The sequence below is a fragment of the Nasonia vitripennis genome, assembly GCF_009193385.2.
Source record: "Nasonia vitripennis strain AsymCx chromosome 1 unlocalized genomic scaffold, Nvit_psr_1.1 chr1_random0005, whole genome shotgun sequence".
Lineage (NCBI taxonomy): Eukaryota > Metazoa > Arthropoda > Insecta > Hymenoptera > Pteromalidae > Nasonia > Nasonia vitripennis.
The window spans coordinates 2,211,644-2,234,664 of NW_022279591.1; the positions used below are offsets into that span (position 1 = coordinate 2,211,644).

At 36.6% G+C, this 23,021-nt stretch overlaps 1 protein-coding gene across 35 annotated transcripts in view; it reads right to left on the reverse strand.

Annotated features, from left to right (window-relative positions):
• Window positions 1–23,021, reverse strand: part of LOC100118566 (coiled-coil domain-containing protein AGAP005037) — a 1,551,999-nt gene that overhangs the window by 412,011 nt on the left and 1,116,967 nt on the right. The window contains exon 21 of one of the 35 annotated variants that reach the window (XM_031921023.2): window positions 481–729. The exons of 32 other annotated variants lie outside the window; for them this stretch is intronic. In XM_031921023.2, coding sequence (XP_031776883.1) covers window positions 586–729 — 144 coding nt within the window. In that variant the 3' untranslated portion in view covers window positions 481–585. Of the gene's footprint in view, window positions 1–480; window positions 730–16,918; window positions 16,958–17,899; window positions 17,972–23,021 lie in introns of those variants that run through there. 2 more of the 35 variants (XM_031921055.2, XM_031921047.2) reach the window with 2 other exon arrangements.

Genomic DNA, 23,021 nt, shown 5'->3' on the forward strand with positions numbered 1-23,021 from the left:
ACATGCAACCGTAATGCTGATGATCTTCTCTCGTCACAATCAAGAGTGCGTTTTGTTTTCCGCAAGCTGCGAGATGTGGCGGACCTGACAAAGTCGTCAGATAACGGCTAGCTGCAGAAGATGCATGGGTTTTGTAAAGCGACACGCACACCCGCGACTGCAGCGAGAATCTTTGTGTGTTCAGTAAAGAGGATGAGCAGATTCGTACAGAATAAAGTCTTACAACAATACAATTAATTACGGAAATTAATAATATATTGAACGAGACTTAATACAAACGCACACGGTAGTGTGGTGCGCAGGTGACCGCAGTAGACAGAGAGAGAGAGAGAGAGAGAGAGAGAGAGAGAGAGAGAGAGAGAGAGAGAGAGAGAGAGAGAGAGAGAGCAGGAGAGACAACTAGTGAGAGCGAGAGAGATAGACGAGCTAGTACTTACGAGACGGTCCTTGTTGGCACAAGCCGTTCACGAAGCCCAAGGATGTATTCTAGTAGGGCAAAGTCGCAGTCAGTACGTCTTAGGCTCTCACGCGTAAAACGCCGCGCGGGTCACACGCAAAAACACACACATGTATTGCACAATGCACTTATATGGTCGCATGCGGCACGAGGATCTCGAGGTCGAGTAGAGCTGCCAAAATCCAGAACGTATCTACACTCGCACGCGAAGTTCTCTCTTCCCAGTCACTATATGTGTTTTCCCCCTCGCCCACTCTTGTCCCGCTGTTTACCTGTAATAAATTTTGATGATACATAATATTGTACAAAATATGTTATGCTAGTGGGATCAACACTAGTTCGGAATATTACTCGTCATATGATATTGTATGAAATTGACATTGAAATTCACAAGACTAGAATAACATGCAGTATATTATCTCTAGAACTAATTCTCTAGAGATAAATACAGGCCGAGTGTTTCAAAAGAGTAAAATATCCGCGAATTTTGCAGCCCAACGTCGGTAGCTTGAAATACCTAAAAAACATTTTTGTCGAATAGCAGCCGTCTGGTTTGGTACGATGTGGCAAAATTTAATCTTCACTACATGGGATTGCTCATAGTAGTAACACCTGAAAATTATCTTCTTAAATATAGAATCCTACGTCCTTGTGCTCTTTTGTAGGAAAGGTTGCTACGCTAGAAGCGCGCAACGCGCTGGTCCCCATAGCTAGCAGCGCTGTTTTGCTGATACATGACAATGTAGGTCAGTAAATAAGCTCACTACCCGGCCATCGCTGTCCGTTAAATAGTATGCTTGCTTTTTAAAATGCGAATTTGGTTTGTATTGCTCCCTTACCCCATCAGCATCGTCAATATAATGGATACTCACTAGACACATCTTTGGTCAAGCATGATATGCAGACAAACTTGTGAAAAATCTTCATTTATAAAACATTTTCTACATTTCATTGATAAAATAGCTGACATGACATTTAATCGAATCTTATTTTATAACGCCGAGTATCAGGATGGGTACAAATGTGAGAGATAGATATGATTGGCGAAGCCTTGATCATGTTATTGTCGATTTATTTACTGAAAGCTTGCACCACAAGAGTATATCTGTCTTTTTCATCACATAAAATTCGTTTCACAAAGGCGCATATGCTTGATATATTAGTCTCACTGCATCGTATATTGTCTTATTAAAAAATCTACGTGATCGTGTACAGATTCAAAATCTAACCCGACAAGTCTAATCCAAATTATCAGGATGCAACAGCCAGACCCTGGCCACTTGATCAACTGTAAACAGAGAACAGTGAATAAATTGAGATTCAGAACAGCTATATTTCCAGAAAATAAATATAAGTTAATACTTATCAAAGTACACCACCAGTGAGTGGGCTCAATCTATGTAATATTATTGTGGATTTTGTTGGTTAAAAAAAGTGCTGCTCCGACATTTTTCAGTCGCATGTCAGCCATGCTGAAGTACGCATCGCACACATCGGAGTTAGATAGCACTAGATGTACTAGAGAGTGTGTCGTTAATTTTACGCTTATTGCGTAAAGAAAAAATGTTCAGCATCAAAAATATGATCTTAATATTTAAAGATCACCTAAATAGAATACAACGGAAGACACGATCAACTACTATCAACGGCAACAACAGTAATTCTGTGACAAATGGTCCCAACAGTGCAAGCTAATCTCAGGACTTGCCAAAGTGTCAGCGACAGTCAGAGCCATCTGGATAATGAGATACAAAAATACTTAATTCAAACAACACATACAAACGACCAAGATCGCTTAAAACGTTATCTGAGTGCTCGGCATCGATATTTATTCTTTGTAACATGGCAAATCCAAGGTGAGGGAAAAACTCAATCTGGGTTATTTCGTGCTCGTGTACTCTTAACATTCACTGGTATTTTTCTATCAATACCTTATTTTCTTAGGTGCCAGGTGAATACATTCCCGGTTAGCTAAATAGAGCATGCGATCCCAGAGGGGGATCCACTAAATTGAACCACTCGGAATTCGTAGTTGGCCGTATCAATTCAACGAATATGTTCATGTGTGTTCTGATAGGGAATTGAGCAGGTGCTCAGATCTCATGCAAAAATAAATATACTTATAAATTTTAGTAAAAGGCATTCAGACGAAAGTGTTTATTCATTTAAACCCTAGCTATCCCATTCTAATGCAAGCTCAAAAGGAAAATAAATTCAATTAATGTGATCACGGAAATCTTTGGCGAATTTGCGAGAACCATCAGCGTTGCCTGGAAATTTACATTATTTCACCTTAACTATGTACTATCCTGACCGAATCTGCTCGACCGTCTAAATCCCTGCGTTGAAGCGCAGCAAAATAAATACACACTTGTATCGAAATCTAATAACAATAACGCAATTATTATCGAAAGTGTAATGGAATCCCCGATTCCATTACACGTCTATAACGCCAATGAAAATAGAGACACACAAATATTTTTACACCCAAAACAGATACACACACTCGCGAGTACCGCCATCGCAGCAGCCACAAGAAGCAATACTTCCCAACCACAGCATTATCCTACAAAAATAGGAATAGAAGAGTAGCGACAACTACGCACGGGGCGTTGATTATCCGAAAGAATCGCCGTCGTCGGAACAACTGACACCGACTATCAAAAAAATTTGAAAGATGTCAATGGATAAGCAAAACTACGTCGCGATATTCCTCAAATAGCGACAAGCTCATCAAAATAACGACGTGATAAGCAAACATCGGACAAGCGCGCTTTCCCGAAAACAAATCGGGAAAGTCCCACGTGACAGCGCGCAGGTGACGAGGAGCAGCTAGAGGGCTAGTCACGAGTCGATTTCCTAAAAACCGATGATAATAAAATTCTACAAGGTCACGTGATATTAGAAAAAAAGTCGTAAATATCTCATATAAGGCACTCCTACTATGGGAAAAGAAGAAGAAAGAAGCAGTATTTAAAGACCGGGAGCAAAAGGGTGAAGCCAGTTTCCTGACAGAACGTAATCAGCCAGTTACTCTGAGAGTCAGTTTTCCCGAAGTTATCGTACGAATCGAATCGCTGCAAGTCGCCAGATCAGATCTTCAGTTAACATCTAATTTCCAGTCGATATTGAGTCCCTGCCAGTCGTGAGCCAAATCCGTTTAACTCGTATATAATCATCGGAGTGAATAAGTTGAAAGTGCAAATCCATAAAATGATCAAGGGACTTAGTAAAAACAAACAGTCCTCATTAAAAAAACTTAGTGGAGAAAAAGTTACACAAGTACCACGTTCATCGAAACGCACCGTCCTCTCGTCACTGGAAGAGAACCGACGCATCAAGGCGCTTCACCTTCACTGAGGAGGATAGAGCCAAAAGACCGACACGCACACCAGCCTGACCTCACTGAACCACCGACGCAAGGTTACCGAGCGCCAGGCACCTACAGCTGCAACATCCTGCTGGTGCAAACTCTCTCACACACACACACACACACACACATTACTCTAAAAAGGTATTCTTATTTTTTCTTTTAATTCGAGTGAATAAAACGTAGTAGTCGCTTCAAATTCTAACCTGGTGTAAGTGATTTCGTTATCCGGCTCCCTTTCCCAGAAAGCAGCGTCTGCGGTAGCCAAAAGAGATTTCCTTCATAAATTATGAACAATAATAATCACCGAAGATAGGAACTCTGCACACCGTGAGTATATTGGTGGCTTGCGCTCATTCTGACGTAACAAAAGGGTTTTATTGACGAAACGCAACACAACAATTATAGATCGCAATAATTTTGATTCGAATCGAAAACGCGACTGAGTTAAACTATGTCGCTAGTCACTCTAGATCTCGGATAAATAATTAACGAACACAAATTGACGTAGTTGCGCTATTACAAATTGTACGACAAAGCGCGCTATTACTAGACGGATGACTAGTACAGAATTGTTGAATTCGCTCTGCGATGAATAAACACGAATGAAAAGATTAAATCAGTTACATCTCTACGTTAAATTACGAAACAGTACTCAAAATGTTTTTTACGCCTTATTCGTTAAGCACAATAGAAAGTTCAATACGCATTAAACTGCGTTGCCCGTTCATAAACACTAGTGCCACGTAAAATTCTACTGCGTCCGAAAAACTTAATTAAATCAACAAATAATCACTTAATCTAAATTTACAAAAATAATCCTGCTCGACGCAAGCACTCGCACACGAAAATTCGCAACTGACACCAAGATGGCTGACGCTTCCAATCACTACGAGCTGATAGCCGATGCGACCTCAGCGATACCGAGAAACTCGCGTAATTTAACTCTGCGGACGCGACACAACAAAATAAATCTATAACGAATTTGTCTATCTCGCGACACCCACAATCTATGCTATTCACAATTTGCACACACCACCGCAATAAAATACTATTTTTTTGAGATCACTTGCTGGTATTTTACTGTTTACTTTGATGCCGAGAGACGTCAAAAAACAGGCCACTTACCGGGTTATCCTCCTAGTAGTACTGATTGGGCTTGGATAATCTTGACCAGAGATCCTGGAGTCGGACTTTTCCCTCGGAAGCCTCTCTCGTTATACATCGAGTCAGAGAATGTCACACCAGACGTTTAGTGGATAAACAACGAAGCGGTTCCTGTTTTTATCAACAGCTAGCCTCGCACGCACTTAACTCAATTGCAAGGACCGTTTTTGCACTAATTGCGAATCCCCTCTATTTCTCCGATAAATCATATTTTTAGCATAAAATGATGCATTTGCAAAACAATATTTTAAGTCCGGACATGCAAGTTATTCCAAGCTGGAAATTTGTTTCGCGAATAATATTTTCGCAGACAACATAAAAAAGTGACACACAAACACGACAACTGCACTATTTACTTAGTTATTCTACAAAAATTCTCGATCTTATTTAGCTTACATCCTTAAAGTCCACTGCTACACGCAGCAATTCTATTTATCAAACTTATTAGGTAGAAAGTATGCGCAGCAGCGTTTCATCTGCTCTGTAGCTTGGCGGAAACCCCTCTCTCTTTTTCTCGATCTTTTAAGTATAATATAAAGCATGCAGCGCTCTGCTTCCATGCGATCGGCTTTCTGCAGCGTCGATGCAGCGAACTCTTTTAAGGTTTTTTATTTAATAGTGATGATATAAAATTTCAGAATTACCAAATTTAGTAATCAAACAATTACATATTACTTAAATAAAGTCTTAAATGTTTTATTCATCTGTTAATATCTTAATCAAGTGGGTATTTACTTACATGAATAACCTTATAACCGGTTATATCTTATGGCATATTCCCTGGTAGAAATCGCAATCAATTTTAACCCAAAAATAAGCTTATAAGTATCGAATTAGCTTATCTAAGCCAAGAATATTGGATTATAATTGGCTAACAGCGACATAGTTTTAACGCAAGAATAAGGTTATTTTTGTCCATATTGTTTTTAAAGAAGAGATACGTAACCTCAAATGTAAATAATAATGCAGCAAAGCAAAAAACGCGGTAAATATTGATGAGAGAAAGTGCAGTTTTCTTACTAGGGGGTTTTTGGGATCGCTGAACACGAATATAACGACGGCAACGCTCCTCGAGGTACCTGCTGTCCAGGGTAGACAGTATCAACATCATCTCCTGGGATTATCTTAAGTATAGCACCATATCCATGCTCAGTGGCCCCAGAAATCCGTGAGTAACGTATTTCACTTAATTACTATTAAATTCTCTCAAACCTCCAGGAGACGACGTGATACTGTCCACCCTGGGCACCAGGTACCTCGGGGAGCGTTGCCGTCACGATATTCGTGTTCTGCGACCGCAAAAAGCCCCCGAGTAACGAGTTTCGTCTGATTATTTATTAAATTCCCAAAAAACAGGGGACTAACGTGATACTGTACATCCTGAGCACCAGGTACCTAAGAAACATAAAACCATGTTTATATGTGCCATATTATCAGGTATGACATTTCTTTGAAGGCCAAAATTCAGAATTTCTATTTTTCAGCTACCGCAGACTTACTTAAGATTTGGGCTTCAAAGGGCACTTTAATACTAATAGATATTCTTCAAACACATATATTTAAGTCTGCAATAGCTGAAAAATGGAAATTCTGGATTTTGGCCTTCGAAGCAATGTCATACTTGATAATATGGCACATATAAATATGGTTTTATGTTTCTTAAATTATACTTGAACATTTTTAATAGTTTTATTTTTTAAACAATTTGGGAAAAATTGAATTTTTCATTTTTTGACTATTTAAGGTGTATCGGTCCCCTTAAACAGAAGAGAATTGCATAACCGAAAATATTAAGAAATTATCGCAAGTTTTGATCATAATTATTTTGATAAAAGAGAAATTTTTGTAACAAAATATTATGTTAAATAGAAAGATCTCATTCAAATCTTTAAGATACATTTCCTAAACATAGGCGTTAAGACATATCAAACAAGAAATCATTAGAGAAAATAAAACGCATTTAGGTTATAAAGCAAATTCAAAGTAGAATAGGTCGCGATACTCCCTAACGGCACAGTGTAAAAAACGTATACTTGTCGTCGGGGTGCTACCGCGCATCTTGATAAATTAATTTTGATCGTTATAATATATTCTCGAATTCGAAGATTCTGATTTGCAGAAAAAAGGTACCTTTGGTTATGATTCAGATCGGTGGGCAATCGTGGTCAGAGACAAGAACTTATCGTTCACTTTTATGTGCCTGGAATGTTCCCCCATGCATTGTAAGAGTTGTATCCAAAAGAAATGTGTTTTTTGTGTCCTGAAAAAATATATTCAATACTCTGAGGTGCGTGTTTTTTATTTGTATCAAACCTTCTTCCCGCTTTGACCTTTTAGTTGAATCCTCAGAAAGAAAAAGCCGTGTTGCAGAACAGAGCCTGACATCGTTGTTGTGAAGACCTGGCGCCCAATAAATTCGGTTTTTTGCAAACATTTTAGTTTTCTGGAAAGGATAAAGGGGCAATTAAGTAGTAGCTCTCCCCCGTTATTAAAAACGGGACAGATTAAAACAGTGCGATAGCACGACTAGGAAAACGTAGGTGAAATTTTCAAGCAGTGATGAGAGGTCATACTAGCCTTATCTTTGCTAAGGAAAACAAAAACCAAACAAGCCAGGGACGTTGAATAACAACTTGTGGAATTGAAAGCGGTTGGCACGCCATTCTAATCAGAAATTGATGCAAATACGGAAAGCTTCAAGAAATCCATAAACTTCTCGTTAGGACAAATTTGCTTTCTGAACATTAATCCCAGAGGACGGGGTGGTCAATTTAGCCTTTCGATTATCCCTCTTATACCAACTTCTCAACAAAGTCTTAAAGCAAGTCCTTGGTGAATTGGAGAATCTCTTGACATTAGGACTAAACCCAACGTTGACTAACTTACTACTATTTTTTGTGGTTATTCAATTAGTGCGTCGTTAATCGGAAATTATACCGCCAGTCGAATCGCTGCTTAGCTTAACAATAGTATTAAACACCAGTACACAAACTTGCATACAAATAAGGTCGTACAATCAGACGATAAATAGTACAAAATTGTTAAAGTTGGAAACCGCTAAAAAGCAGCCGAGCCAAAATAAATCCGAATTCAGTATTTGGGGAAAGGTCAAAAAGGTCGTTTAAACCCGGTTTTTAAAGAAAAAAGTAAAGCAATTCACACTTGTAGGTTCCGGCAGAGGGCGCTGTAAGATGCCTCAAAGTGATACCTTACTCGCGTGATTCTTTAAATAAAGTATATATATATATATATATATATATATATATATATATATATATATATATATTATAGTGTGCGTATGTGTGTTTAAAGATTCTTTTGGTATAACTTCGAGATGATTCAGACCTGACCGCTTGGTAGGACACTTTTGCTCGGAAGTGTGAATAAAGGCCAGAAAAAATCTGACAGAACTGCCAGAATTATTAGCTACTCCAATGCAGAAAATTAAGGCCATAACGCCGTCTAACTTCCTACTTAAAAACACGGAAGCCAGATAAGTTCTTAAGTAGTATTGATACTGCTACCAAAAGTTATGAGCATAACTGCACTAGTGGTGAGAAAAAAATTATGAAAAGTAAACTAACAATGAAAAATTTAAAAGCGATACTTACAAAAAAACGACAAGAATATCACGAGTTGAGGCTCTAAGGAAACGACGATTAAACCTGACGACTTATATATAATTAACCGGAAGCACAAAGAATAAAAGGAACAAAGTGTTAGAAGCAAAGAAAAAATAGCACCCGAGTCGGAATTAGAGTCACAGCTCGAGCAGTAGCTTATGTCAAAATTCAAGCTGCAGCAGCAAAAGTAGTAATGAAAGCCGTAGCAGTACTAGCAGTTAGAAGAAAAAATCGAAAAAGAAATGGAAAATTCACAAAATAAAATCCAGTAGTAGGGAACGTCTACAGACTATGAAGAGAAAGAGAAAGAGAGAGAGAGAGAGAGAGAGAGACAGAAAAAGAATTAATTTTGCAATAGGCAGTCTTCGCTCAGGCGCTTAGGGAGGAACACTCCAGCTTCTTCTCTCTATATTTTCCAAATTACTACTAGCTAGTCATAGTATAATTATCCAAGAGGATGACAACCTAACAACATTCCCGCCGGTATACGAATACTACTACAGAGCAACCGAAATTCTAGTAATGATACTAACATATTCGTGGGAGCCTGTTGGTGGGACATCGGGTATTGGTATGTCCTTAGACGGAGTGCTTCAAATACCATTAAAAAGGCCACAGATCCTGATGAAAATATTGACGTGATTTTGTGATGTATTAAAATTATATATTTCTTCATATAATTTTGATATGTGATTTGTGACGTCAGTTTATCATGTATTGATTTTGAACGTTCATAAAGCTAAAGCATTTCAATTTTTTTATTAAGTCTTAAAATTACGTGATAAAACGTTTGAAATCAATACATAACAAACTGACGTCACATATCATATATTAAAATTACATGAAGAAATATGTAATTTTAATACATCACAAAATCACGTCAATATTTTCACAAGAGGAAAAATCCGATCTTTATTTATGGTTAAAGCAATATCAAAAAATCGCCGAACTCATTTGAGAAAAAAAAATAATGCTAGAGAAATTGAATGTCCAATTAAAAAAAGTCAAGGCCACTGGACTTTAGCTAATCTCAAATTACCTCTGAAAATTCTAATTGACGACTAGAAGAGCTAGATGGACCAACAGTGGCCGCAATGACGATAATAGAGATCCTTTTAAGGTGGTCGCTGAGGCAGTTTCATATCGAGCTCTTTCCGATTCAAGAGCTGTCATTACAATTATAGTACCACAAATTGCTGAAAAGTTCAAAGGAAGACTTCTAAGTGCTCAAGCTCCCATTTGAACGTTTACTGAAGAAATGTAGTTCGTGTTGGGGTCACTTATCTTTTCTTTTATTACTGCTACTGACCAGCTCTGCTACCAGCCCGTCCTCTCAGTGGGATGTTGGTTCGGCTTGCGAAGTGGAGTGAATGCGAGGGTAGATTGGTTCGCAAGAGATCAGGAGTTTCCAGGTTAAATGTACACTCGGGGTTTCGTTTTATCTTACTTTATTCAATTTTAAACAACTCGAAAAAATGCTCGCTCGCAACTATCTAACGTCTTGTTAATTATTTCGGTTTGTCAAGAATAATGAACAACAACGTAAGTATGCTAGTCTGATAGAATGGAAAATATTGTAAGTGTTGCGCGATTAAAATTTTTCTAAGTCTTTAAACCGTCGAAAATATTCTAAGTTCCAAGATGTTATACCTAACCAGGCTCGGGCAAAGCTTGCGCGTGGCGACGATTTTTGAAGCGGACTGAGAACGTGCGGACCTGTTGCTGGGCTCTTTTATTCCCTCGTAGTAGAGGCGATCTCAAATTTTTCATCTCCTCGGTGGGGTGTATGTTTGGCCAATGAGGAGGCCTAGATGCAGTTTCTTGCCTTATTTGGAGCTTTTAATGCATGTGACGTTGCAGGGAGGGCCAATCAGAAAACCAGAGTAAAAATCCTCTTCTCTAGTACATCGAGTCCCCTTGTGCTCTTCTCCTGTCAAACTCGCCTCTGATTTACCTTCCTTATCTGCAGGCTTATAGAAGCTTCCTCTATGCATTTTGAGCCGACGTACGCGGTGTCCTCTTTGGCGGCTCCTCGAGTTTCCAGCGAGCGTGACTTATGTGTCACTTGCCGATAACGATGCGCACTCCGTGGGTTTGCTTCATTGCACGTGCATCGCTTTCTGGTATGCGCGGTCCATGGTGTACAGTAGGCTTCTTATTTTCCTCTCTACTTGTGCTGTGCTTTATTCGTTATATTTTGTAGTGGCTCGGTTTTAGTATCAGTGTGTTTTGCTTAGTCTCCTGCCGTAGAGTTGTAAGGTGTACGTGCATATCGGTGTGCCTCGCTTGGTCTTGTGCCTCTGCTGTAGATGTATAATGTGGGCGTGCGTATTGGTGTTCTATTTTATCCTTATTGTTTAACGTGAATCTACTATTATTATTGATTTTACTTGTCAATATTCGAGTTTTACTATGTTTTTATGTTTACTTCGCCTTAGGTTGTCGTTCCTTGTTCTTATCTATTCAATTAATTATTGGATTTGTCAATTACTATTGGTTTTGTATTTAGGGTCTGTTTAATAATAATGTGATAGTATTCCGATGCCAAGTATAGTGTTATACTTTGTGCTATCGAGAGCGCTTGTGACTTATATATTCTGAATTCGCTATATCATATTATACACTACATTCTAGTGGGAAGAGTATCGATTGATTTACTTTACAAAAAATAACCTTACTTGTTTTTAATATATTGAAATGCGAAAGAAAGTTCACAGAATCAATTCGTCTATAAAACCTTGAGCGGTCTCAAGTCTTAAACTTGATAGTAGTAAAAGGTAACAGATTGATTGCATTGCGGACAGAATCTTACAGGAATATTTACTAGATGTATAAAAGATTACGGGTTTGATTGAACATCATATACATTTAATTAAAAAAACGCTGATTAGAAAACAGTTCTGTTGATAATCACCAAAGAAAATAAAGGCTCTTTAGAAAGGATTCAAATAATTATTTATGTAGATTCTGAATCATTAAAAGATCAGTCAGTCAGTGGTATTTGGGAAGATCGATTTACGATATGCTTATTTCTAGATTGAAATAGACGAAGGAAGCAAAAAGTACATTACTTTTGCACTATCGGGATATGGATGCAAGGACCGTGCTTTGTATAAGGTTGGACTTCGCAAGTTCTACAAATAATTATAATATTTTTAGAGAAAATGGTTTTTCTCTATCTGATGTTGTCCCTCGGTGGTGATCAAGAATATTGATTTTTCTGTATCGGTCTTCCCGAGGCAGGTTGTGTGGTGAGAAAGGAGAGAAAAAAAGTATTATAGTAGTATTAAAGTATTAAAAGTATTACAAATAATTATTTAAATTTAGAGAAAACAGCCTTCGTCTCGAGAGCCTTACGCTACTAGAGTTACGCGCTGACTGTAAGATCTAAGTACGTCCGACGCTACTAATCTGTGCGGATAAGAATTCGTGCGCGTACGGTATACTGTCCGCATCTACGTTTGGCGGACGTAGGATTGTCCGCTGTTACTTGTGGTCGTTGAATGCAAGTTGGTTTCGACACTTCTGTGTCTTGCGGAGTCAGCGTTATGTCCGCTATTCTCAGCTCGTGTGTTGACGCTGATGGTTTGTCTACAGGTATCGAACTCTTACCTGCACGTCGTGACAGCGTAGCTGATGTAAAAGTATTTATGCCGGTTAAGGTTTAATTATTATTGACGATGTAATACACAAGGGCTTCAATTGTATTGATTGTTATGTTTTTATTGAATCAGAGCACTTGACATAAGCCCGGAGTACAGAGCTTTACTGAATCTTAGCAACTTATAATTATTATTAACCTGCGCACATGAGATGGTTCTAATTACCCGTTCGTGTGAAATGTTGATCGTTATAATCTACACGCGTTAACGTAGCAATATATATTTAAGTTGGTCAACTGCTTCTGTTAACACCGGAGATTCCACTCAGCGGTCCTGCATCTGAGTTTAAAGGGCTCTCCAGTGTTTGCTATGCCAAGGGACAGATTCAGCACGCTTCCAAGGTGTTGGACGGATTTAGCAGGCTTCAAACACTAACACTAGCAAATACCGTTGCTTTACCTTAGAATCAGTCGCTACCGCAAGGAATATGTCACTACGCAAAAAGGCCCTGCGTGGATCGGCTCCGGGATTTTTAAAGCTTTGGTGCCGATGCAAGCAATTATGAAATTTAGATGAAGAAGATCGCGTTAGTCCAATCAGCATTCGCCACAGCAAGGGTTGTCGCATACGCTTTGCAGTCGTGGTTCGCGTACGAGGAGCGCTCACCCAGAGGTTAGAACACTCGCTCCAATTTTTTGGCGATCAGCGTGTGTTGCAATCTAGTTGCTTCGTCTCGATCAGTTGTAGATAGATTGTCTGTGTGAGTGCATGGTTGCAGTCACGCAGGCGTTATTTGTAGTCGTATATAAGTACATGCATATATATTTCTATGTACTCGTACATACATACTTATTCATAACATACACACACGTATATACATATATATTTATATGATTTGAAAATAGCACATTAGATGGACTATGACCATAGAGGTACTACTACTAGAGGGAAGGAGCTATATGCTTGCCTGTACGCAGTGGTAGTGCTTTCTCTCTAGAAAGAGAACGCACTATATTAGAAAGAGACAGACATTAAAGAGAACCGAGAGGGGAATAAATTCCCTTTCCCACAATCTTGCTTTCTTAGAGAGAGAGCGTACTGTATACTTAAATTTTACTGGATCAATGTCAGCAGTGAATTGTTGTCGTCTGCTATAAGAAGTGTTTTATCTAAAAGTGAACAATTTGCAGACGGCGATATATAAATATTCATTTTGTTTATCAAAAGTTTTTTATACACAGAATAAGATTTATATTTTTGAAATTGCGTAGTCGTCGAGTTGAAATCATCTATAATGACCTTAGTGGAGTACTTCAAGATATTATTTATTAGTTTTCCAACGAAATTGAAGCATTAGATTAAGGGGACATAAGGTGAACAATATACAACCGCATAAATATAGGTGATACCTCCTTTGCTGATATCTCTCGAAAGAGATATTCAGGCTTACCTGGCATAGCTGGCCAGTTGCCGTTAGGGTGCAAGATATGTGCTAGCTTCATTAATAAATGATGGATGTAATCTTAATAAATCTCTAATAAATACTTAAATCCAAGCAGTTAACGTAAACACATTTACTCTGCGCAGCATGTAAAAAACTGTCAATAGTTGGAAAAGCGCATACCCAACTATTTACACATAAAGCTTGTGCGGCCAACTTCACGGTCCTTTTACACTCGTTTATTAAGAAATTAAACGGCTTATTTATAAATATTTTTGTTGAAAATCATAGTTTAGCTCAGAAAACATACAAATAAGCAAAAAAAAAACTCACGAAATATAACAATAAGCATTATTTGCTATATTATGAAAAATCCGAACACCAATATAGAAGTAAATTGTGTCACGAGAAATTGCGTTAAAATAACATACCCTTAGACCTTTCGACAGATATACCTTGAAGACGGATTCAAACATGGTAAATGGATTCGATGGGGGTCGTGGGCATATCATGCGTATGTATCAGTTATGGTTGTTGGCAGCTGGCAACGTCCGAGCTGAACTTTTTTTAGTTCTGCGTTCGGGTTGATATAGTGGCTCGTTTGTTGTCCCTATTGGAGCGCATGAAGAGTCTCCCACCTCTCACATACGCTCGAAAACCTTGTCTTCTCTTAGTCTCAAGCCTAGCCTTAACGCGCAGCTCATAGACGTTTGGAGAAATAAGCTCATTAATGTTGATGAACCCATGATAGTCAGGGGTAAAAGCTCTTGCTTCCTCTAGTAGACTACCACCAGTGAATACGATTAAGACAGCGCTTGGCCACTTATACCCAGGGCAGCTAACCAGTAGTTAGCAGCTTCTGTGTTAACGTTTTGAAATTAAGCGGCGCGGTAGCGCTGCAAAGGCGAATTCAAGAAGCAGATGACGTGCGGTGACTGTAACACTAAATATTTCCTTCTGTATTGGGCTTTAAAATATTCAATTGTAAAATACTGATGATTACATCACTAAATCTACATTTTTTCGGCGTACAATCATATTTTCTATGTGTAATTATGATTTATAATCGATACATTGCCAAGAAAGACGCTCTTAATATAATAAACGAGAATTACCGAACGAAAATGTTCAAATCACTTTCTTCAGATGTTCCTGCCTGACAAATGTTTATTCTAAGTTAGCCGTACACAAGTCATGCAATATAGTTAGGCATTGCTTTTTTACAATTTTCTACAAACTGCACGCAGCTGACATAAATAGTCTCATACACTTATTGATACAGTTATAGAATAGTATTGAAAGTTTAAAATAAGTTTCCTAGTGATATTGAGGTGTGAAAAATACTCGAAGGTGGTATCTAAGTGGACATAGAGTGGCCGATGACGAGGTTTAGATGACGCACTTGAACATATTTATATTTGTGTACATGAACAAAAAGTAACGAATACGGTTCGAGATTTGCGGTTTAGTTAACTTTTGTTTTGAATTATGCAAATAATAGGTTTCTATCCAAAACAATACATGTTCACCGTGTTATAAAAATTTTATTTGCCCTAGTCTCTGATTGGCTATAAGTTTCCACGTGCAATAGCTACGTACATATGTATAAATTTCGAAACTCAAAAAGTGAACTTTAAATATAAAGTGGCGTGTCTGTGCTGCGAAAACGAGCTCGAAAAACAGACAAACAGCAATACGATAGACAGTGGTGAGAAAGCAATGCCATAAGCTGTAAACATAGCGTTATAACGTAAAACATAACCCTTGTTAACACAGATAACGAATTGTTTTGTTTACGATTTACTTTTATCTACTTATTTTAAGTAGATGGTTCTTTGTAATAACTATTACATCGAACAATAATAGTCTAGCAGTACTAAACATGTCTGTCTTGTTCTGTGAATCTTCAAGAAATTGTTATTAGTGTACATTTATATTTTTTAGATGCCCTGATGAAGAAAGATCAATCCTTCGAAACGTAGGCAAATTAAATAGTGTTTTTACCTGCTCGTAGTGATTCTTTCAATCCTCAAGTTTAAATATACTAGGGGGTACCCCCCTTACTTGCTTCGCTCGCCAACCCCGACGTTCGTTGCAAATTAGTGTGCCAGTGTCTTCGAAAATAACGCGTTTTTTTATAATAAAAAAAATTTACTGATGCTGGTTCAGAAATTTTAAAAGTAAAGCAAATGGTAAAAAAAGAAAATCAAGCTATGGTATAAAACTTTAAGTTTTTATTTGTCTTACTTTAATAACAAAACAACATTACAATTCTTGTATTTCTCCCAAACAGTTTGTGCAAATGGTAATTTATTTACGATTAAAAACCAAGCAAAAAACAAACGTAATTACTTTGGTAACATAATTGTACATGCCTCATCAAATATATAAAAAATTTCTTCATCATTATCAATTAATTCCATGGCTATTGCTGTTTCAGTAAATGTTAAATACGTTTTATTTTCAAATTTATTTAAATCATCATATGAGGTCGCCCCTTTAACTCTGTGTAATATTAATTTCAAGTGAAATAACTCTCGTTCGTTAGGAATCACACAGATTAATCTTCCTAAAGTATTTAAATAGTTTTTACGTCTAATCCACTTCTATTTCGTAAAAACATAATGTTCTGGTATATTACAATACAAAAAATTTCTAGCGTAATCATCAATTTTGTTTAGTTTAAACCATGCTGTTAAAGTTGTCTCGTGATTGAGAGAATCTATATCAATGTTGTTATCATCAAAAATTATTTTTTATAAATGAATAGCTTATTTAACTACACTATGAGAACGATCACAAATTGGTCATTCTTAAATACGCCATGCAACTTCCATTGGCGCTACGTATCTAGAATCCATGTATTTTGTTATTTCATCGTATATTGCTTTATCTTCATCATTTTTACTCACTTTAATAAAAGTACGATCATGTCCTTTGTGTAAATATTTGTATAAATATTTGATGCTCATAATAGATGCACCATATTCACCATTAATAAGGCAGGTTATATTTTCTAACAAGAGTTGCTTTATGGGAACAACCACTCTATTATCAAGCTTTCTAGGTTTATCATAAAGTCTTTTGTTATAGACATAGTTGTAATTTTCATAATTACGACGACGATATCTAGGAAAACCATTCTTTTCAAACTGCGTTGCATCACTAAAAGCTTTTGAAAATTTTTTTAAACAAGTTTTTTTAACTACATTATAACATAGTGTTTTTTTTTTTAATGAGGTCCATGTAACATATGTTTGAATACTAATTCTTCTAATTCCACATCAGGGATGTCAGCTGAAATATGTTCATCAATCTTATTAGGATTTGTTAATTTTGACTTATGATTCAATACTAACAATATAAGTGCACGCGAAAGACCTCTTTTTTGAAATTTAATTATGTATACATAAGCAATAATTTTTCCTAAAATATTTCCACTAAGTATATCAGCTAGGATTGCTCGAAATTTACAATAAAATAATCTAACAGTAATTGATGCAATATTATTGCATTAAGTTCCTAGCGGAAATTCTTTTAGTACTGTTTTCAACTCAGGCTATTTTGGATTAGTTGTTATTGTAACAAATATAACCGCCGGTGGGCTGCCTATTTTTCGCATTATAGCCATTGAATCAAGAAAACTTTGGTGCATGCATCTAGGTCTTCCTATATAAGTTGATGAGAAAACAAACAAATCACCTAATTTATCGATATTTTTAAAATTTGTATTATTGTTAAGCGTACTTTCTGTTACGTGATCAATAAGACCTTGATAACATTTTACACGTAATTATTTCTGACTATATCTTAAAAAATTCAGTCTACAATATTCTATAATGATATAAGCTTGAATAATATACTGTTGAGTTTATTTTTCACAATATAAAATAGGACTAAATGTTGACATAGGCCTATAAGCTAATCGATATAAATAATATTGCAAAGGAGATAAATTTTTATCATTGTTATGATTTTGTTAAAAAATTGGATTCCATCCTATATCTCCGTGAGGAAACATTATAGGGACAGCCATAGGATCTATGCGAAAAGATAATTTATTTAAAATAGAAGTTGGACCTATTTCTTTTGGGGGAAGGGGTTTTGAATAAACACGAAGATCATAACAATTAGGTTTATACGGGCGCAGGGGAAGGTAAAAGGGTAAAACACACTCGGACGTACGCACTTAACTTTTAAAGCGGCTAGAGAAAATTAAGGGGGAGAATTAGGAAGGAAAATAAGGGGGGAAAATTAGAGGGAAAAATTTCTGAACCGGCAGCGGTGGCGGCGGCAGCTGCGAAACTTTTCCTATAATATAGAGAGATAACTAGCATTAGAGTCCTTGATTATTATATTACAGTAATAAAATGTTTATATTTTATTTTTAGAAGAAATTTCTAGAAGTTTGCTCAAAAAGAAATAAAATCTTTTTAAAATAATTCAATTTTACAACGTAAAGGTTTGGCGAGTTTAATGTATTCCATACTACCGTGCATGCCAACTCTACTAAAAGAAACGCGCGAATAGTCGTGCGATTATTCGCGAGATTAATCGTGGGAACAGTCGCACGATTAATCGCGTGTCTAATCCCACAATTCATCTAAAACAAATTTTCAATTAAAATAAATTTGTTTAAATGTAAAATTAGTTAGCGGGGTGGCCAGTATAGGTGTTACCATCCGGATAGTAACACCCAAATTATCCACCGCGCTTAATTTTGCATTTTAACCAATTTTATTTGTTACTAAAAAATATATTTTAGATGAATTGTGCAGTTAGTCTCGCGATTATTCGTGCCACTATTTGTGTCGAAAAAAGTTTGATATATTAACGCGATTATTCCAGCGATTAATCACGCAAATAATCGCGTATTTTTTCCGTAAGGAATAACATAATTTTATTTAGAGCGTCATAACGAATTAAAAAAGATCTGAGATCAATCAAAAAATTCAAGTTAATAACTATATTATTTTGATCACAATATAGCAAAACTAAAATTGTTGTGTTTAATTAAGAGTTGAGTCAAATAATTGCTTGCTTAAACCTAAATAATATATTCATCAATTACTAAACATTCAATATACTTTTGACGTAACTTGCTGTACCCGGTCTGTTTTGTTTATGGGTGAAAACTATAATTTTCTTTTCATATATTAGAACGTGATTTCAAATGTATTCATAACTTCTCACATTCGTGTTATTTATAAATAGTTGTTTAGTACGCATAAGTTAATATGAATTATTTGAAGAGTAACTGTTTCTACTTATTTTCGATGTGCTTTTTGTATTTCGTATATGCGTGTGTCGCGAAAATGGTTACCAGGATAACTTCCTACCGCATTTATATTTTTCACTAAATTTCTATAGACTCTTCAAGTATAATCTCATGAAGAACTGATTAATTTTTAAAGCTGATTAACAAAGATAAAGCGTGTTTTAAAATAGTATTTAAAATGGCATTACATAACTTGGGGCGAAAGTTGGCTTTTTTAAGCGAGGATGATGATTGAGCACAAGTGGGAGTCAAGGGCACCGTGAGTCAAGGGCGCCCAAGACGGACACGAGTACTCAACTATCATCGGAGTCTTAATAAGCTCATTCACCCCTTGTTGTGTACCGTGCTTTTTATAATCAGTGCATCAATAACGTTCTTATTAGCCTGCCTGAAGAAGCAGAGTTGTCCAGTATCTTATAATAGAATTTCGTTGTAAATCGGATTTGTGTTCGGACACACGAACCGACAAACATATATAAGATACTTCACACATATACACACACAAAAATGCAAATATCTAAGGCAAAAGTGTTATTTCCCTAAGGGCGAATGTGAGTACTTTCGCCTCAGATATATGTATATTTGTATGTGTGAATGTGTTTGTATGTATATATCGACACTCCTAACGAAGACTGGCACCACTCAGCTAACAGCGAACTCTAGCCCATTTCACGACTTGTAACGAAGGATCACACGAAAACCGAGATTGCCGCGATGACTAGCTCGCTAAGAAACCTTTGAATTGAATAGTACGTGTTGCGAGCTCGCAACGAAAACGAAGACTCTCTGTCATCCATGCGACGAAAACTAACTCCAAAACCGGGTTTCAGACGAAGAGAAGCACGCTCTGTCGTCTATGCGCAGAAGACTAGCGCGTGAACCAAGACGTGCCGAATTCTAGTACGCTCGCCCGTAATCCTAAACACATGGGCCACATTTACGAGGATCGCTACGCATAATTTTCACATTGCAAATGCCGCATTATTCACAAGACTTTTTAATATGCAAAAAATATCGATTTAAATGAAATTCGAATGATAAAAATCGGATAATATTTATATGTATATTTGACAAGTATACAAGTATATCTATATATATTGATCGGTGCGTGAAATTACCAGCACAATAACTTAATTTCGTCCGATTTTTACCATTCGAATATCATTTAAATCGGTATTTTTTGCATATTAAAAAGTGTTCTACAAAGTTTTGTGTATAATGCGACATTTGCAATGTAAAAATAGGGAAGACCCTTTGAGTCTCGTAGCGACCCTCGTAAATGTGGCCCATGTGTTTAGGATTACGGGCGAGCGTACTAGAATTCGTCGCGTCTTGGTTCACGCGCTAGTCTTCGCCGCACAGACGACAGAGCGTGCTTCTCTTCGTCTGAAACCCGGTTTTGGAGTTAGTTTTCGCCGCATGGAAGACAGAGAGTTTTCGTTTTCGTTGCGAGTTCGCAACACGTACTACTATTCGATGAAAAGGTTTCTTAGCGAGCTAGTCATCGCGGCAATCTCGGTTTTCGTGCGATCCTTCGTTACAAGCCCTCATTTCATTCTTGTTTTCGTCACAAAATAACTTTTGGTGCTGGCGTTCGCTGTTGTCCCGAAACGCGTGCGAGTCTTCGTTAGGAGCGTCGATATAAACACAAAAACACTAAAAGGCTTATCGCCTCAGTCTTGAAAAACTGTACTTATGCTTCACTTTTTCGTAGGTAAAAAGCGCGTTTTCAATGCACGTGTTATAAAAATAGTAAATTACTGGCCTAGGGAGGAAAAATCTTGGACAGTCCATATCTCGTGTAAATTGCCACCCGAGTAGCAAACACGAGATATGGGCTGTCCAATTTTCCTCCCTTGGTGCGTATACTATTTTTTTTTACACTAGCAAAAATGCAAATTTCTCTTTAAGCACTCGGAAGGAAAATTGTATTTGCAGTGCAGGTGTGGAGAAAATTTTTTTATGTTTATTAAGGCTTTCATACAATTTTTATTTAATATTTCTCAATGCAATTTGCTATAACATATTTTGCCGAAAATGGTTACCACGATAACTTTCAAACGCAATTGTATTTTTCGCTGAAACCTTACAGGTTTATCAAGTATATCCTAACAAAGAACTGATGAGCAACGTCCCTCGCCACGCCGGTAATCGAGGGAGGATAGAGAGTGACATAATAGGGCGGCGTTGGCTCAAGTGGTAGCACGCGTGCCTAGAGATCTCGGGAGCGCCGGATCGATTCTCGGTCCCGGCGTCTCCTTTCATGATTTTCTCCTCTCACGTCAAAGTCTCACCCCGTTACAATAAATAAATAAATAAATATATATACATATATATATTCACATAGATGAGACATTCAACGTCGACCCGTAAAAAAATTTTTCAAATTTTGGCCAAACTTTGTTACCTTGTCCGGTATACCCCTTAAAGAACACAAAAACACTAAAAAATCAGATCTTTAAGTCTATTCCTTGCAAAGTTATGGCCATATAAAAAACTGAGATTTTTAAAATTTTTGCTTATAATAAACTAAAATAATTTTTTAAGGCAATATAGAGGAGTTTAAGGTATAAAGACATAAAAATATATTTTTTGTAAATTTCCTGTAGAATTAAAAAAAAAAATATTTTTATGACATATATATCATGTTTTAAATTAGCTGTCCACCTTTGTATTACCAAAAATCATAACGTGGCACTGCGCCAAGGTTTAATATTCTGAAAAAAATTGTACATGTTCGTTATGATAAAACCTTCAAATCTAGACGTGGAGGAGATTGGGCCAAACTTTGTATGATGAGTTTTTTGGTTAGAAATCTAGTTAAAAAACACCAAAAATTTTAATTTTTGATATGGCCATAATTTGGAACTGAGGGTACGTAGAAGTCTGATAATTTTTATCTGTTCTTTGGGGGTATACTGGACTAGTATACCAATTTTGGCCGCTACTTGAAAAATTTTCCCACGGCTTGGCGTGGAATAGCCCATATATATATATATATATATATATATATATATATATATATATATATATATATATATATATATATATATATATATATATATAGATGTCTCAAAATTGTTTAGTAGTTATCTTCGCATCGTGTATCGATTCACGCATTTTAAAATTTAATAGCATGGCGGTCATGAACAACTCTACTGAAAAACCTTATGTGAAATCTTCATATCAAATGAGCTCTCACCTGATAAGTTTTTAATATTTGTATTATATTTCTAAATATTTAAACAAATTTTGTTATCAAATTGTAGACAACTTTTTTGAATTAAAATTTTTTTTAAATCCCCACATTCACTCCATAAACATATGTGTTTAAAGTAGATCCATAAATAAAAAAGTGCCAACAACTGTTTTGGCAATATTGTAAATGAGTATGTAGTGCTGAATGCTAACGCAATTTCGTAGTATCACTTTAAAAACCAAAGGTGCTGCTATTATGGTGTCTGATGAATACGTGCTTTTAAGCAATACAGCCTCCGCTTATCACGATTGCGCTTAAGGATCAGCTATCTTCTACTATGTTAATACATTTTATGCTAGATGCTGTCTCTAAGGTGAAGAATATCATACATGATCCACGACAAGAATAACTTTGGTTTAGTGTTTATTATTTTTAAAAGATATTTATTGGGCAGTGAAACAAACCAGTTTATTTAATCTGATCTTTCTGAAGTTCATTCTGTGTTACTTTTCCTCGTGCCTTTTATGTAGCATTGCTGACAAAAGACATACATAACTCTCCATCATTGCTCACTCAACCATCCAGAGGAAATTCTGAAGCTTATCTGCTCTGTCTAGGAAAAGAGATCTTACTTGATCTTACTATGGTGGTACTGGTTAGTGTATCTGGGTACTTAAACAGCGCTAGCACATTATCTGATTGTACTGTTTGATCTTTCTGACTGATTTAACAATTCGGATACAACTCTGGAGCTTTATTTAACTTCTTTAAATGTGTAAGATGATGGATTGGTTGATTCTGCTGAATCAAGAAATGTGATTGGTCAATAGCGGCGCTGTAGCTAATATCTAAAAACTTACCATAATTGAATGTTTTAATGATGC